At 46.7% G+C, this 15,340-nt stretch overlaps 1 protein-coding gene across 1 annotated transcript in view; it reads left to right on the forward strand.

Moving 5' to 3' along the window:
- The window catches only part of ZMAT4 (zinc finger matrin-type 4), a 328,509-nt gene that overhangs the window by 66,996 nt on the left and 246,173 nt on the right, over positions 1-15,340 (forward strand). The window contains exon 2 of the mRNA XM_024765120.1: positions 8,650-8,755. Within this exon, the coding sequence (XP_024620888.1) occupies positions 8,654-8,755 (102 nt within the window). The 5' untranslated portion in view covers positions 8,650-8,653. The remainder of the gene's footprint in view (positions 1-8,649; positions 8,756-15,340) is intronic.

Consider the following 15,340-nt stretch of genomic DNA (forward strand, 5'->3'; position numbering starts at 1 on the left):
TGAGAGTGGCTTTTCCATCTGGGCGCACAGCCCTTCAGTTTGGAGCAACAGAAAACATAAGGGGCGTGTTCTCCTCGCCCATATTTTCTCCTTCCCTCTCCTCCTCTTTGTGGCTTAGTAATTTATGTTTTTCTACCTGCCTCTGGCTTTCCTCCTGAGATGGGGGCTCTGTGTTGGCGCCGACAGAAGGGATAAACAAAGGGAAGATCTGAGTTCTCCATCCACCACCCATGTCTCCCCTCTGATGTGGCAGAAAGACAAAGAAAATGCCTCTGGCCCGCTGTGATTGGCAGAGGTGCTGGAGTGTGCCCATTCATATCCTGCGGAAGGAAATGGTGCTTCTTCTGACAAAAGTGCTCCGTCAGGCCTCTCAGACCCATTAGCTGGGGGCAGTTGGGCTCATTGCCTGTTACTGCCAGCCACCTTGGGCCCTCCCCACAGCTGTCTCCCCTAGGGCCTTTGGGAAACCCAGACAGAAGGGCTCTCACCTTTGGGAAACCTGTTCGCCCCCCTGCCTCTGCCCACATCCCCCATCTCTACTGTTCGCTGGAGACAAAGGTCCGACCCTGAAATCTTAGCAGGGACTGTTAAGTCACAGAACACGTAGAGATTCTAGAATGACATGAGAGAGAGATAGAGCCACTGCCTACTAGCTGGTATGAATATTTTATTAATGTGTGGAAGGAGATAGGGATTCTGTGTGTGTTTCTGCAGAATGGTGTGTACCGAGTCCAGTGTGTGAACCTTCTCGTGAGATCAGAACCTTGGAGGAGTTGTTCACTGCGGCAAACCTAGTGCCTAGAGGGGCACCAGCACAGAGTAAATGCTCAATAAACCCCGGGTGATGAGTAAAAAGGGGATGCAGGCGAGGCTGCAGGATATGCTGGACTTGGGCAGAGGCCGTTTTGTGAAGGCCATAGAAAATCTGAGGCGCTGGGGTTCCTGGAAGCCTTGGGCTCCACTCAGTCCCCTGGCATCTACGATCCAGACTCACACATCCTGACAAGGCACAGGGGGCCGGAGAGGGAGAAGTGGCCAGGGACCAGGCGCACACGTGTGTGCCCTCAGAGGCTGGCCCAGGCTGGGGGCACGTTTGCTTCTCTCCGCCCCGGATGTCATCGGCCAGCCTGAGCCGTATGTGGGCAAGAGTGACAGATATGCTTCCACAGCCCAGGGCCTGGGATGAGGCGTGTGTGCCCAGCAGAGACAGATGCCTCTGAGTCAGGGTCACAGTGCCCGGTTTTACAAGTGAGGAAAATTGCGCCATTAAAAGACAATTATTCAAGTGGTGTAAGTCAGCTTTGCAGCTCCTGGCGATGCCAAGCAGAAGAGAGAGAAGATAGTGGTGTGCGGAATTCTCTCTCTCTCTCGCTCAAGCTCGGGCTGGGAAGCAGAGCTTGCGCCTGCATGTGGATAATCTATGGTGAGGGGCCTGGTCCGCCAGGTTCCTTGACCTGAGCGTCATCAGGAAGGGGGAGGCGGCATCCTATCAGCAGAAAGGGCTTCATCCCAAGAAACAGGGAACCCAAAGGTGCTTCAAGCTGGTTGTGTATCTGACATTCGTCCGGATCTCAGCCACTTCACGGAGGTTCCAGGTCCCCTGTCTGGCCACCTGGGGGTGTGCGGTGAATTAAAGGAGAACACGTTGGGTCTGTGGCCCCAAGAGCTGGGTTCGGGCATCACTTCATTTGTGCGCTCTAGACCCCCTTTCTCTCTCGGGTGCGATTTCGTGGAAGTCCAGCATGCTTCCATTTCTGGAGCACTTTCCGTGGTGGTTTTTGCCCAGGCTGCTTGGTCTGCTGCCATGGCAACCAGCCCTGGGTCCCCCACCTTCACATGGAGGGAGATGTGAAGGGACAAGACAGACCCAGCTCATCTGTGGGACTGTTGGTCCCTAGAGGCAGGGGTGGGGGTGAGGGGTCGCTGTGGAGATGTTTCCAAAGTCACGTGTTTGTCTCCAAATCTTTGTCTGCTGATGCCAGGAAGGCTCGCAGGGAAGGCGGTTTATGTGCCCCAGAAGGACAGTGGCAGGGCCTGAAAGGGGAAGGGAGCACAGATCAGGCCACAGACACAAGAACACCAAAAGCGGGCTCCAGTTCAGGGCCCTTTCGCACGTAGAATAAGAACTCAAAGGATCACAGAGAAGCAGACCAAGGCTTATTTGTTTTGTGCTGAAAATGGACCAGCCCCGATTCTCATAGCGTTCCTCCTTCTGAGTAGAACTTGATCCCCTCCAGTATTGGTAAGAACAAAATAGGAACCATTTCAGTAGTCTTTTTGATGTTAATAATTTTAATTTTAGAATGTGGCTGAATGTAAACGGCAGCAGGCTTCCTCCTGTCTGTTTCGAGGTCATAAACCAGGGGAAAGTTCGTTTTAATTGGTGGCATTTTCAGTCAACCATTCAGCTTGTCAAAATTGAAAGAGACAGAAGTCTAGCCTCTCCGCACGGGGCACTGTGGCCGTGGGAGTCCAGCCCTTTGCTGGGGTGGGCATGGGGCATAGAGTGGAGGGTCCCAGCCGGATGAAGAGGAGCCAGCCAGGCTAGGCAGAAGGGTGGACTGGTTTTGCAGGGTGTCAGGCCAACTGGGAGGGAAGTAGGTGCTGAATCTGAGGGTGAGTCAGGCTACCGATGTGCAGGCAGAACAGAGGTAAAAGGTGCGGGAAGACTGTAGCACATCCCAGTTTGATTAGATAAACGCAGGTAAAAGCGTCTGGACCTTGAGGTCAGTTCCAGCTTCCAAGGTTCCACCTGGACAGTTGGGGCTCTCCAGGCCACAACATATGAGTTCTGGGCAGGATGTCTGCCCGACACTTTCATTTTCATATTTTTAATGCTGCTCCCTAGACGGGCGATAGGAGGACAGACTGAAAGGCTCACCGCGCTGAATTCCACCACAGGGAGGGAGCCAGGGTGAGGGCTGAGTGGATGGACACAGTCAGCCCCAGTTTGGTACCCGACCGCCACTTACAAACTTGTTACTCAATCCAAAGCCTTAGTTACTCATCCGGAAAATGAGGCTGATGACGCTACCTGCCTCTTGGAGGAACTGAATCAGGTGGTAAGGCCCTTAGCCCTAAGCCCGACTCAGGAGCGCCACTCAGTATGTTTATAGTAGTAAAATAAAATCTTCATTCCTTCTGGGTCTAGAGTTTTCACAAGAGTCAAACACTGTTGAGAGTACTTTTAAAAAAAATTTTGGCCGCGCTGTGCAGCATGTGGGATCTTAGTTCCCCGACCAGGGATCGAGCCCATGCCCCATGCGGTGGAAGCGCGGAGTCCTAACCACCGGACTCCATGTTGGGAGTATTTTTAGATGCAGTCCCTGATACTGATGAGTTCACAAAGTCAGACAGAGTGGCAGTTTGGAAATGCAGAAATATGCCCCTAAGGGTAAGAGTAACTAACACTTTGGTTGAAATTGCCATGAGTCTTAAATCCTATTTTTAAAGGGCTAGTGAGGAGAGAGAGTGACTGAAGAGTAGGTTAGGTTATTAGACCTTATAGATGAACTTCGGAGGGAAAATGCCAAAATCTGTGACAGGATACCCAGCGGTGGGGATCACCAAGCCGAGGGCTTCTCTCTCCAAGGGATGGGAGCAGAGATGCCACCCTGGGGAGTGTGACAGCTGTGGCCACCGCAGGGCCACCACAGTGAGTGGCTATGGGTGCAGAGAACTGGTCTACACCCAGACTTTGGGTGGGGTGTGCTTTTCCTTTGCGTCCCCCCGGGGAGCAGTTCGCAGCGAGAAGAGCACACGTGGGCAAGAGAGAGGGTAGGGCACAGTTCTCATCAAACTGCTCCATCTGCCAGTATTAGCACCTACCAACAACAAAAATAGAGTTTAAACATTCATGAAGTTTGGGGTCTTCGCAAGCATAAGGCCTGATTATCAGCTGGCAGTGGAATCAGTAGATATGACTTTTTTTTTTTTTGCGGTAAACATTTTTGGGAATGTTTACCCCATTTCACAAATGAGGAAAGCAGGGCTCAAGGAGGATATATAACTTGCTCAAAAACCTAGCTGACAAGTGACCAAACCTGGATTTGAACTAATGTCTTGTTTTTCTCTGAAGAGTCCCGCATGGGTTTTGGGATCTTTAAGTCAGAAGCTATTTTAGTATTATTAGAAGTGGAATGAATGAAGAATATTAATCTCAGCTCTGAAGCCTCAGGTTTCTTTGAATTTTCAGCCAGTGTTCCTGAAATCTGCTCTTGAGGAGCAGAAAGAAGCAGAAAGGAAGGCTTCACATCAGCATTTGAAGATCCTGAAAAACGCCATTCCTTTCATCTTGAGAAATGTGTTGGGACCTGGCTCTCCTGCTTCCATCTGCACCTTGAAGTGTGTGTACCCCTCCCTTTCTTGCATTTTGCTGGCTTTTCCCCTCATGTTGCATAATCCCAAATAAGGCCACCAGTGCCCTTCATATATATCTTTTTTTTTTTTTTTTTTGCGGTACGCAGGCCTCTCACTGCTGTGGCCTCTCCCGTTGCGGAGCACAGGCTCCGGACGCGCAGGCTCGGCGGCATGGCTCAAGGGCCCACCCGCTCCGCGGCATGTGGGATCTTCCCGGACCGGGGCACGAACCCGTGTCCCCTGCATCGGCAGGCGGACTCTCAACCACTGTGCCACCAGCGAAGCCCCATACATATCTTCTTATACCTACTGATAGTAGGATTTTCTCCTGTGCCAGGGAAAAGAATTAGCTCCTGAGTTGGAACCCATTACTCTCCACTCCAATCTTATCCATCCTTAAATTTCAACTCTTATAGAACCTCCTTGAAGAGTTCCCTATAATACCTCTTGTCTCTTCAAATCCTGTAGCACTTTTTACCAGCCAATTACACTTGCTGCCTGTATTTGGTGGGTATCTCTCTTCTCACTCAGTAGCTTATAAAGATTTGGAAGACAGGATCTGTGCCTTCCGTTATCCCGATGCCTCACACATAATAGATGCTCAGTAACCATTATTGAATGAACACAATCGCTCCCCTCCAGATTTTCTTTATTTATTATACTGAACTACACCTCTGAGTCTTACACTGTCACCTGTACACATTTAAATAGGTCTGTTGCTGTTTAGAGACCTAGGACAGCCAATGAGCATCTGATCATGTTCCCGTTCTAATACCGCCTCCAATTCTACTCTGGGCCTTTACTTTCCTACAATACAGGCAGCCCTTTCCTCTGTGAACACTGAAGAGTGATAGAGAGGTTATTCAAGTCTTCAGTGTTTGCTTTGGTTTGTGCCAGGGTGGGGAACAGTGAGAAAGCTTTCCTTCAGATCAGTTTCAAATTCAGGACATCAAACTGCTTCCCTTACTCTTGTCTCCCTCCTCACAATGCCCCAGTGCCTGGTCAGAGTTCAGTACAATCAGCATGTTCTTAGCGTTTGGGGGTGGGGGGGTGGGGGCGTGTCACCACACATTGGCCCTGATGGACAGTGTGACTGACCAGTAAGGATCAGTGGCCCAGCCCCGTCTCAGCTCTAGCCGGTGATTCAGCACCATGGACAAGGTTAAGGAGAGACAGTCCAGTTTTCCTTTTTCTTCCCAGCTCTCCTGTACTTCTGAAGGCCAGTGAAGCTGGGAATCCTATCCTAAACAAGCTGGAGGACAGAAGCAAGTGGCAGTCTCCCCTCCTGGGAAGTCCGCTCTTTGAATCATAAATCAGACCCTCTGCTTGTCTAAAGTGACCTACACAGAAAGAGTTCTCTTTTCTTGGAGTAAAGGTCTCATGCACAGACCAGGCTGACACTTGTCCACTGATAGCCTCCCACTGGAATTTCACTTATTCAGGTATTCTACTCGGGCCGTGTCGATTTCAGAGGGGTCTTTATTACCATTGTACTGTATGTGGGCTTGTTCAAGTCAATATTCTTATATAAAACAGTGGAAAAAGCCAGGATATTCTCTTCTTCCTTTGAATTTTTTTTTTTTTTTAGTATACACATTTTATATTCTGCCTTTAAAGCTATTTCTGCTGCACAGCTGCTTTACCGAGACTCAGACTCCTACGGCCCTGCTTGGTCCGACATGTACCTTGAATATCCTTTCACATTGTTTGATTTCTGCAGTCAGTTGTATAATGAGGAGGGAGTGTGCATTGAGTTTGGAGATTCCTATTAACCAGGTCACCCGTGAATCTATTTTCGTGCGTTTCTTTATTAGAAATAGCAGGGAACACGATAATATTTAAACACAACTACTTATAGGAGCTTGGCTTCAAAAATACACCTTACCAAGTTTTCTTTTCCCATTTGACATTTCAAAATGTTGTACTACATTTTCACATCATCAAAGCACCTCTTCTCCATTTGCACTCTAGGCTGTGAATACAGACCATTGCAAATGACAGTGGATGTTTTGGAGGGTCATTTGGATTTGTGACCCTCTGCTGACATATTTAGAGTGTTTCATTCTGCTCTTGGCATTGCCTTTGAAGATGGTCCATAAAAAGACAGGCACAGACCAAGATGATAAGGCAGGACAGGTGTTGGGAATAGATAGAAGAGAGCCATCTTCAATACTTGAGGGAGGGGATCTCATGAGAAAGGGGAGTAGAATTATTCTGTGTCGTTCCCAAAGAGAATCAATGAGTGAAATCTATAGGGGGACAGATTTTGAATCAACCTAAAAAGTACCTAAATACTAGAGCTGCCAGGCTCTCTGGAACAGGCTGCCGTGTGAGGTCGTGAGCCTCCAGGCACTGCAGGTGCTGTACTCCAAGTTGACCGGGCTGTCTGCCCGGAACGATCCTTCCAGAAATAACAGGTCCATTTCAGCTGTGAGAATCACTGCTCCTTACTCTCTGGCATTACTGTTGGGACTCAGGGCATTGGAAGCCATAGGTACTCTTGTCTCCTGGGAGCAGAAACTGTGAATCCTTTTGAACTGCTTAATACAAATGCCCTAACAGGCCAAGATAGCCAAAGATAAGGTAGAAAGTGAGTTTGGAGTTGTTGAGTCAGGCAGCCTTTTATTTCAGGCGGATAGTTTACTCTCATGACCCAGCTATTTAGATGATTTTTTTTTACATGCCTTAAAATGGACCACAATCCTTCATCTTGTTGCATTGATCAAGACTTGCCCAATATCTTACCACCATCGGGATGTCAGTAAAAGTGGGATAGTGATTCCCATTCAAATAAAAGGATCTTTACAGTTTATACAGTACCTTCTTCTAGATTTCTCCTTTTGATATGCCCCACAGTTCTCTAAGGAGGCCTGCAAAATGTTGTTTTCTCAACTTCTGTAGGGAGAGAACTGAGACCTAGAGGGTTTAGTGACTTACCATATCATGCAGCTTGCAGGTAGCGCTCGACCTGGGCTAGAGAGTGGGAATTGGGATCCGGGAAGCTGGACAGTATCTGTGGCCAGGCCAGACATCAGCAGTGTGACTCTGGACAGTTTCATGTGTACGGTGAGGGTTTTGGAGTAGGATGAACTCCAGGGTGCCCGCCCTACCCTGCTGTCTTGGCTTCTCAGGCCTCTTCGTACGCATGGCCTCTGGCACAGTCCTTACTCTTTGCTTGGCAGGTAGGAGGTAAGATGAAACAAATTTTTGGGTTAGAGAAAAGCATGCTGATGTGCTGGTGTGTGTTTCTAGGGTGGTGACATTACATTTCAGCTGCTGTAAGACACCTCTGTGTCAGCTCACTTTCACAAGCTTGAGAACTTTGGCTGTATTTTGGTTTGGGGTTTGGAATTTGAGGATATGTTTGTTTACCTTTGTGGGCTCACTTGCGGTGTGGAGCGGTGGAAGTGGCCTTTGTGAATTTCCTCTACCCTACATGTAGAAGAGTCAGCAGGAATCACGAGGGCTCCTCCCTTTACGAGGCGTAGACTTGCAAAGAAAGTGATACTTTAGTCTGATTTTACTTTTTAACTAAGTAAAGCTATTGAATTCAAAAGTCAATTTGATATTGCTTATAAGTCTTTTTACAAAACTAACCTGTTTCCATGTACTGCAAAAGCAATCCATGTTCACTGTAGAAAATGTAAAAATAAGGAAAATTACGTGATTACCTATAATCTCCCAAAGATAACTGCTATTAACATTTTGTTAAAATTTCCTGGAATGGTTTTCTGCACACCTATACATGTTTTAAAAGAAATTAGTATAATATTGTATGTACTGATTTGTAAACCTTTGTTGTTAATGGTCAACTTTTTCCTATTTTACTAAATATTTTCTTAAAGGATTTGATCGGAGTTTGGATTTGAGGGCCATGTAGTATTCTAGTGTATGGCTGTATCAAAATTTCATGTAACCTATTTCCTACTGTTGGCTATATTGGGTGCTTACAATATTTTGCTAATATGAATTTTTGAAGATGTCTTTTCACATAAATCCATGACAATACATTAGATGTAGGTCTGATTTGTCAAACAAAGAAAACTAAAGCTGGATTTCAGTTTTTCGGGGTGTCAGCCATGCTGTTGAGCATTTATGAGGAAATGGTCACCTATACGCTTACTAAGGTCGATTGACATGGTCACCCCAAAGGTTTGGGGAGATCTCCCCCCCCGTCACCATTACTGGATCTGGTACCGGGCTCCTGGCTTCTTCACACACTTAGTGTCCTGCTTAAAAACCAAAGCAGTGGATTCATCTTGTCTTCTTCTTCTTTTGATTCTCTTTTAGCCTGATGAAGTCCTCCGATATCGATCAGGATTTATTTACAGACAGTTACTGCAAGGTGTGCAGCGCACAGCTGATATCGGAATCTCAGCGCGTGGCCCACTACGAGGTAAGAACAGCTTCTCCCACTTTGTGTGTTCAAATGGAAGCAAGAGTAGCCTGGGTCAAGGCTGTGGGACTTGAGGGTGCTGCTTTCTGGACCTGGGGCAGAACTTGAGAAGCACAGGGCTTGAGCCAGAGAGTCTGAGATCAGGCCAGGACAAATGTGCATGCATGGGGTTGGAGAGAGCGCTGGGGATGTCACTCTCAGGCCCCTGGCTGTTCCCCAAATTCTGGTTTTTTTCTTTGTCTCTCAGCCCCTGGGGACCCAGTGGGCTTTCTCTACTTGTTAAATCTGTCATTGCTCGTCCCCGAAGTTCCTTTCAGGGACACAGCCCAGGTTTCATTAGTGCCAGCTTCTCTTTCCTTCTCTGACCCTGAAGAAAAGCTCAGAGGCCCTTTCTTCATCACTGGAGGGAAACACAGCAGCATCAGTGGTTCAGCACCAAATTCCTCCCACCTTCTGGCTGCTTCCCCCCAAAAGTGTTTATTAGCAAGAAGACATCCGCCCGCAGGGTGATGCCCAAGTTTTAAGGCCCAGATACTCTTGAAGGACATAATTCATTGGCTTTGGCTTTTTAGGATGGAAGTTCAAATGGCTGCTTTTTGATCTTTTATTGGGAAGAGAGGATGAGAGGAGAGAGGTCGACCAGTTTCTGAGGAGGGAATGGTGGGGGGGCACGCGTGGAGAAAAGGGGAGCCTGGGCCCCCAGATGCTTCTCGGGGCCGTTAGCTTTGTAAGAGAACATATACCAGCGAGAACATGAGCTTTCAAGGGCGGTAATTTGTAAGTAATTTTAGCTTAGAGGGCTTAGCCAGCAATTTTCTTTTTGTCTGACAAATGCCAGTTGTCACTGTCACTCACCAAACTCCTTGAGCCTCAGACTCCTCCTTGCACGAGGAAAATAATAATAATCACGTGCACGCACACAGCGAGCGACGCGTTCGTCGGACCATGTGTTGTCCTCGGGGTTTTGTGGTGACCAGAGAGACCCCTCGACATAGCAATTGTGAAAACACTTCGGAAGCTGTACAGTGCGGCAAACGTGCAAAATTACGTCACTGCTCATTATTAACTCCGTGGCGTCAATATTTGGATGAAGGCAAAGCAAATTTGCTCTTCAGAGAAAACTTTTAAACATCAGCCTCTGTGAAAAAAGTCAGCATGTTCTTTTGTCAGTAGGCAACTGAGTGGAAGAGGAAGGGAGTGTGGATGCAGAAGAATGATCAAAACGGAAGATAGCCATCTTTTGAAATTAAGAATTTCTAAATTCTGTAGATGTTGCTTTGTAAACACATATGGTTTTTATTAATTCCATTTCCCCAGTGAAGGAAAATCAGGCAATTTGTCCCTGCTCTGAAATTCCACAGCCTCCTATTATGTTCTCCCTCTATTAGACTTTTGGGGTTCCATTTTTAGTCACCTTACTAGATTCTTGAGGCCAGAAAGAGAGTTTTATTCATTTGATCTTCCATAATTTCTGGGACAGCATGTGCACATCAGAGCCGTTCAGTGAGGTTTTGTTTACAAAAATAGCCTGGTGACACTGTCCAAACACTGCTTTGTCGTTACCTGAGCTAGAAAAGTAATGTCAGAAAATCGAAAACAACAACAAAAATTTTTTAAAGGAAAAACATCTTAGCTGCTCAGGTACGGGTTCAGTTATTTGAACTCAAATCTTCCTGTTACCACACTGTACCAGCTGTGGCATAACTTACTTGTTTAGAGGATGTGTTAAGATTTGTTGTGTGTAGCATAGATGAGAGGGAGAAGAGAACGCAATCACAACAGATCTGCAGTTAACCCAGTTACATAGCATCAGAACAACATGAAATGTGTTCCTGTTAACCAGGGATGGGAACTCTGGGCGAGGGTTCATCCCCTGCTTCCAGGTAGAGGTGGGTACTTGCTTCCGGGGAAATACACATGCAGAGCTGCTGCGGGTGCGGAAAGGGTATAGCTGGGGCTGAGCGCACTTTGTGAGGTCTCTGGTCTTCCAGCTTCGGTGGGAAACGTTCTTCATCTCTAGGAGGATGGATCCTGTCAGATGATCTCAAAGCCCATCTGAGAACAGATATTTTCATGCCATTCATCCCTCATGGGTCTCTGTGAGTCCTGTTGCCAAAATTTGACCACTGTACACCGGGGCCGGATTAAATCTCGGAGACAGAGTTTTGGGGGAAGTAGAAAGAAATAGTTTTATTGCTTTGCCCGGCAAAGGGGGCCTAATGCCCTCAAGACTGTGTGTCCCACCCTGGTGCAGGTAGTGAGGGGTCTTACAGCGTTCAAGGAGCAGGGCGCGGTGAGCACATGGACATTCTTCTGATTGGTCGGTGGTGAGGTAACGGGGCGTCGGCATCATCAGCCTTCTGGTTCCAGCCCGTCTGGGGTCTGTGTGTTTGTGGGCAGGACACAGTTAACTTCTCCCACCTGCTGAGGTTTCAGTATCTGCAAAACAGCTGGAAGGACATGGTTCAGAATATTATTTATAGTCCTGGAGGAAGAACTAAAGGTCCTTGACTTTGTTTAATGGTTAAAGCATTATTATTTGTCTTGCTTGACTATTTTCCTTTCTTTCTGCATTTTCTCACTCCTCTGACTAAATTTATTCTTTGACTAACATTCTCCTACAGACAAAGAGGCAGGCAGAGGACATGGGTGGGTGTCCATTCTGGGAAAGTCTCAGAGGGTCCAGCTCTGTTACGGTCCCAAATCCCAGTCAGTTCATTGAACATGTGGCTACAGTTATTCTCAGTGCTCTTTGCTTGAGTATGATTTTACTCTCAGTTTGACCAGATCATATTCCCAGCCTCCCTACAGGGCAAATCAGTGGGAATCTTCGGTGTATCTCCTGCATGCCCAGCGCCCAACACTATCAGTGTTTGATATTGCAGGCGGTTCTGGGTTATGTGAGCCTCTAAGAGGCTCATAAACTTCCTTGGAAAGGAAAAGCCATGGATAGTTCAGTGTGGTATCTACGTGTGTGTTCCCGAGAACAGGCTCTGTAGATTCTGCTCCTAAAAAGAGGCCGATCTAACTTGATATAAACAGAGTGTGCATCCTTCTGCCCATTTGACTGTCTGATGTATATGCTATGTTGTGCTGTTAATTTTTTAGATCTTTGCATATTCCAAATTCAAAAGAGTGAGTCATCACCGAGAGCTATTATGGTCCAGAGAGATTTGTGGGGATGACGTGAATTTTCGAGGTTTCAGTGGATGGGTTAAATTTAGAGGTTACTAGAATAAGAAGCCTTGGAATCTCCAAGGAGGCTGGCCTGGCTGGACTGGAAGATTTGTGTTGGAGAAGAGAGGCTGGCAGCACCTACAGGTAGGGTGGGATCAAGGGGTAAGGAAAGGGGAGTCTGGACTCCTGTGAGGCTCTTAAGTATTTGAGAGTGTAAAAAATAATTGTGCATTTCTGAGTGACAGCCCATCGATGGTGGTCAAGATGTATTGTTGGGAAAAGAACAGCTCTTGATATGACTTTTGCCAAGAGACTAACATGCCAGTCCGCTGAAGTAGGAGGAAAAGAAACAAAGCAGACGTGTAATGGCTAATAGCTTCATGTCCCATTTAAAAGCCTGAGCCTTTGTACAGGAGGATACAACCTAATATATGTCTAATGGACCAAACCCTTCCATGCTATACTTTTAAGATCTCTTTTTACATATGAAGTCCTGGGCTGAAAAACAGGGGAAACATAAAGACATTATTGTTTTTCTTACTTGCTAAGCATTAATAACATGTAATGTTTCAGTGGAAAATATAATTCGATGTCTCTGCTCACTGGTTGAATTGTCTGAATCAATAGAACAAGTAGACACAGACACAGAGGGGAAGAGAAAGCTTTCCAATGAACATGCCTGAATGTTACAGAGGTTAGAACCTGTTTCCCATTGAGGCCATGAGGGAAGGGCTGCTTTTCTAAATGTAGGAAGAAGATTGCAAGACTATGAGAACTGAAACCAAAAGGACAGAAAGATTATTTTCTGGAGTAAAACTAAAGGAAGAAGATGAATGATCATATCTAGCAGGAGAGAAAAGACCTCTTGTTAGGCAAACCCAAGGGAGCCAGCCATCAACGTGCCAGCCCTGATGCCTTGCCCGTTTTGTGAACCCTGATACCCTTGTGTTACTTTGCCGTCCATGTAATTAATCACTGCTTGTGAAATCCATGTCTCAGAGGCACCTCCGAACAAGATTGCAAGCTTCATGAGGGCAGGCCAGAGCCATGCACTGTATTTCTCATTTATTTCCACAGCTTGGCCCCTGGTTGTTGCTCATGGGCACTTCGAGGGTGATGAAGAGGTTGCGGTGGGGATTGGCAGAGGGAAGCAGTGGGGCAGGTGTAATGGAAGCGTTCATGGGTGCACCAGAATACGGGATGGTGTACGTTCGGAGTCGCTCTATACCCTCGGAGCAGCCTTCAGTGTAGAGGCGACAGTTCTGCAGTTATAGGAAAGGCGGTTCTCTAAACTGATGGGGAACTCTTCAGACATCTCTGAATCTTGTAGTAATGTCAGTCCTGGCAAGTGAACCCTATCAGTCCCCCGGGAATGTCAGAATCTAGCGGCAGGTGCATTGGGTCTGCAGGGGCATGCTGAAACGGATTTTTCAGTTTCACCTGTTTTGATGTCATTCCAACAGAACTCTGCCTTCCTTAGCTTCTGGTTAAAGTGGGCAATAGCTGAAGGGCACTCTCTTAGTCTCTATAGGTCCAATAGTGAATGGGGCATAAGTGTTTCCTGGGTAGAGACAACAAGGTAAACATGAGCTCTCCAGTATATGCTGATTCGTGTCTTGACTTTTTGGTGTTACCAATGCCTTTATCGCCTTCTCCCCCTTAGTCCCTCACACCTTCTTCTCCACTTTGCTTCTTCCTTTTGCTAATTGCCTGAGTAAGCATGCAAGCTGGACAACTCCTGGCATATGTGTGAGAGTTGGGGGTCAATGTTGTGTTGTGTTTCTGCATCAGTCCTGCCAGGTACCACGCTAACTGGACTTGAATATCGTCTGGGCTCACTATCCTCACACCATTCGCATCTCTCCTGGGTACCACTGGTGATGTGCTCCTGGAGATGCAAGTACTAACTGTGTGAGGACAACAAAGGATCTTTATCGCAGGGTCCTGTGGAGATGCCTCCTTTGCATTGTACACTGAGATTTGTCATAACCATACAATATTTCCCAGACATAATTTCAAGGCTGTTTATTATATTGCTTCCTCACTTCTGTGCCTCTATTTTTTAGTTTCATCGTGGCTACCTTGAGGTTATCTAAAAGCGTGTGGAAAGACCCATCCTTAACCTGATTTTTGCCAAAGGCCTGAGTCGCAACGTGCGACTGAGAAATCTCACGGGGTCTCCAATACACAATGTCTTTTAAAATGCCAGAGAGCCAACGAGAGAAGGGGCAAGATGGGGTAGGGAATCAAGAGGTACAAACTACAATGTATAAAATAAATAAGCTGCCAGGATATATTGTACAGCACAGGGAATAGAGCCAATATTTTATAAAAACTATAAATGGAGTATGATCTATAAAAATTTGGGATCGCTATGTTGTACACCTGAAACTAATATAATATTGTAAATCAACTGTACTTCAATTAAAAAAAAAGTTTAAAAATGGCATCTCTTTGAGGTGACCAGAAGCAATTAGCAAATGACTTTTCCAACTCTCTGAGTCTCAAATTTCTGAAATAGCTTTTTATTTTGCTTATGTCTATTTGCTAGTGTGTCAGCTACACATCATAGTTCCTGTAGTTCTTTGATACTTTTATAAAAAACCTAGCTGAACGTCAGCAACAGGCAACTAGGTAACATCTATCCAAGCAATCTGTTTTCCATCCTCTTCTAGTTTTCTTAGAATTTTAACCACTTCCTCGTGCAGAACCATCCATTTCTAGCACCATAAGCTCTGGAGGCAGGTCTGCCCTCCGGGGTATTATAGGCAGTAGCTTTGCCAATATTTTGTCAGTGTATATCCCGGATCTGCTGTATCTGTACCCTCCCCACCTAACTCTCCACCTGCTAAGCCAATGCCAAATATTTGGTGTCTTGTTATGGGAGAACCCCCATTTCTATCTTAGACAAGGTAGGCTAACTGCAGTCGCAAAAATCTCAGCTTCTTAGAAATAAACATTTCTTTACTGCCTGCGTTATAGCCCATTGTGGGTTAGCGGAGGGGGTTTTGTACCATGTAATTATTTAGGACAAAAGTTGACAGAGGCTCCACTGTCTTTGCTCCTGACAAAGATGACAGAGCCATCAGCTGCTCTGAGTATCAAAGTCCAGCTGACATTTGAGGGACCGATGGGCGACGTGGGTGACTATGCAGGACATTTTAGGGGCCAGGTCTGCAAGTGACAGCACCGTATTCACCCACATTCTGCTGACCAGACCTCAGGCCTGTGTATTCTTCTGACTGCATGAGAAGCTGGGCAACCAATGTGGCTTAGCTGGGTTCCCTGGAGGAAAATGGAGCCGGTTTGGTGAACATACAGCACTGCCTCTGTGCACTGCATGTGTGTGACACCAGAGGGACATCGTGGGTGCTGTGGGTTCGCTGGGGATGGAGGGGGGCACGTGGA

This window comes from Neophocaena asiaeorientalis, unplaced genomic scaffold (genome assembly GCF_003031525.2).
Source record: "Neophocaena asiaeorientalis asiaeorientalis breed wild unplaced genomic scaffold, Neophocaena_asiaeorientalis_V1.1 scaffold14, whole genome shotgun sequence".
NCBI classification, from domain to species: domain Eukaryota; kingdom Metazoa; phylum Chordata; class Mammalia; order Artiodactyla; family Phocoenidae; genus Neophocaena; species Neophocaena asiaeorientalis.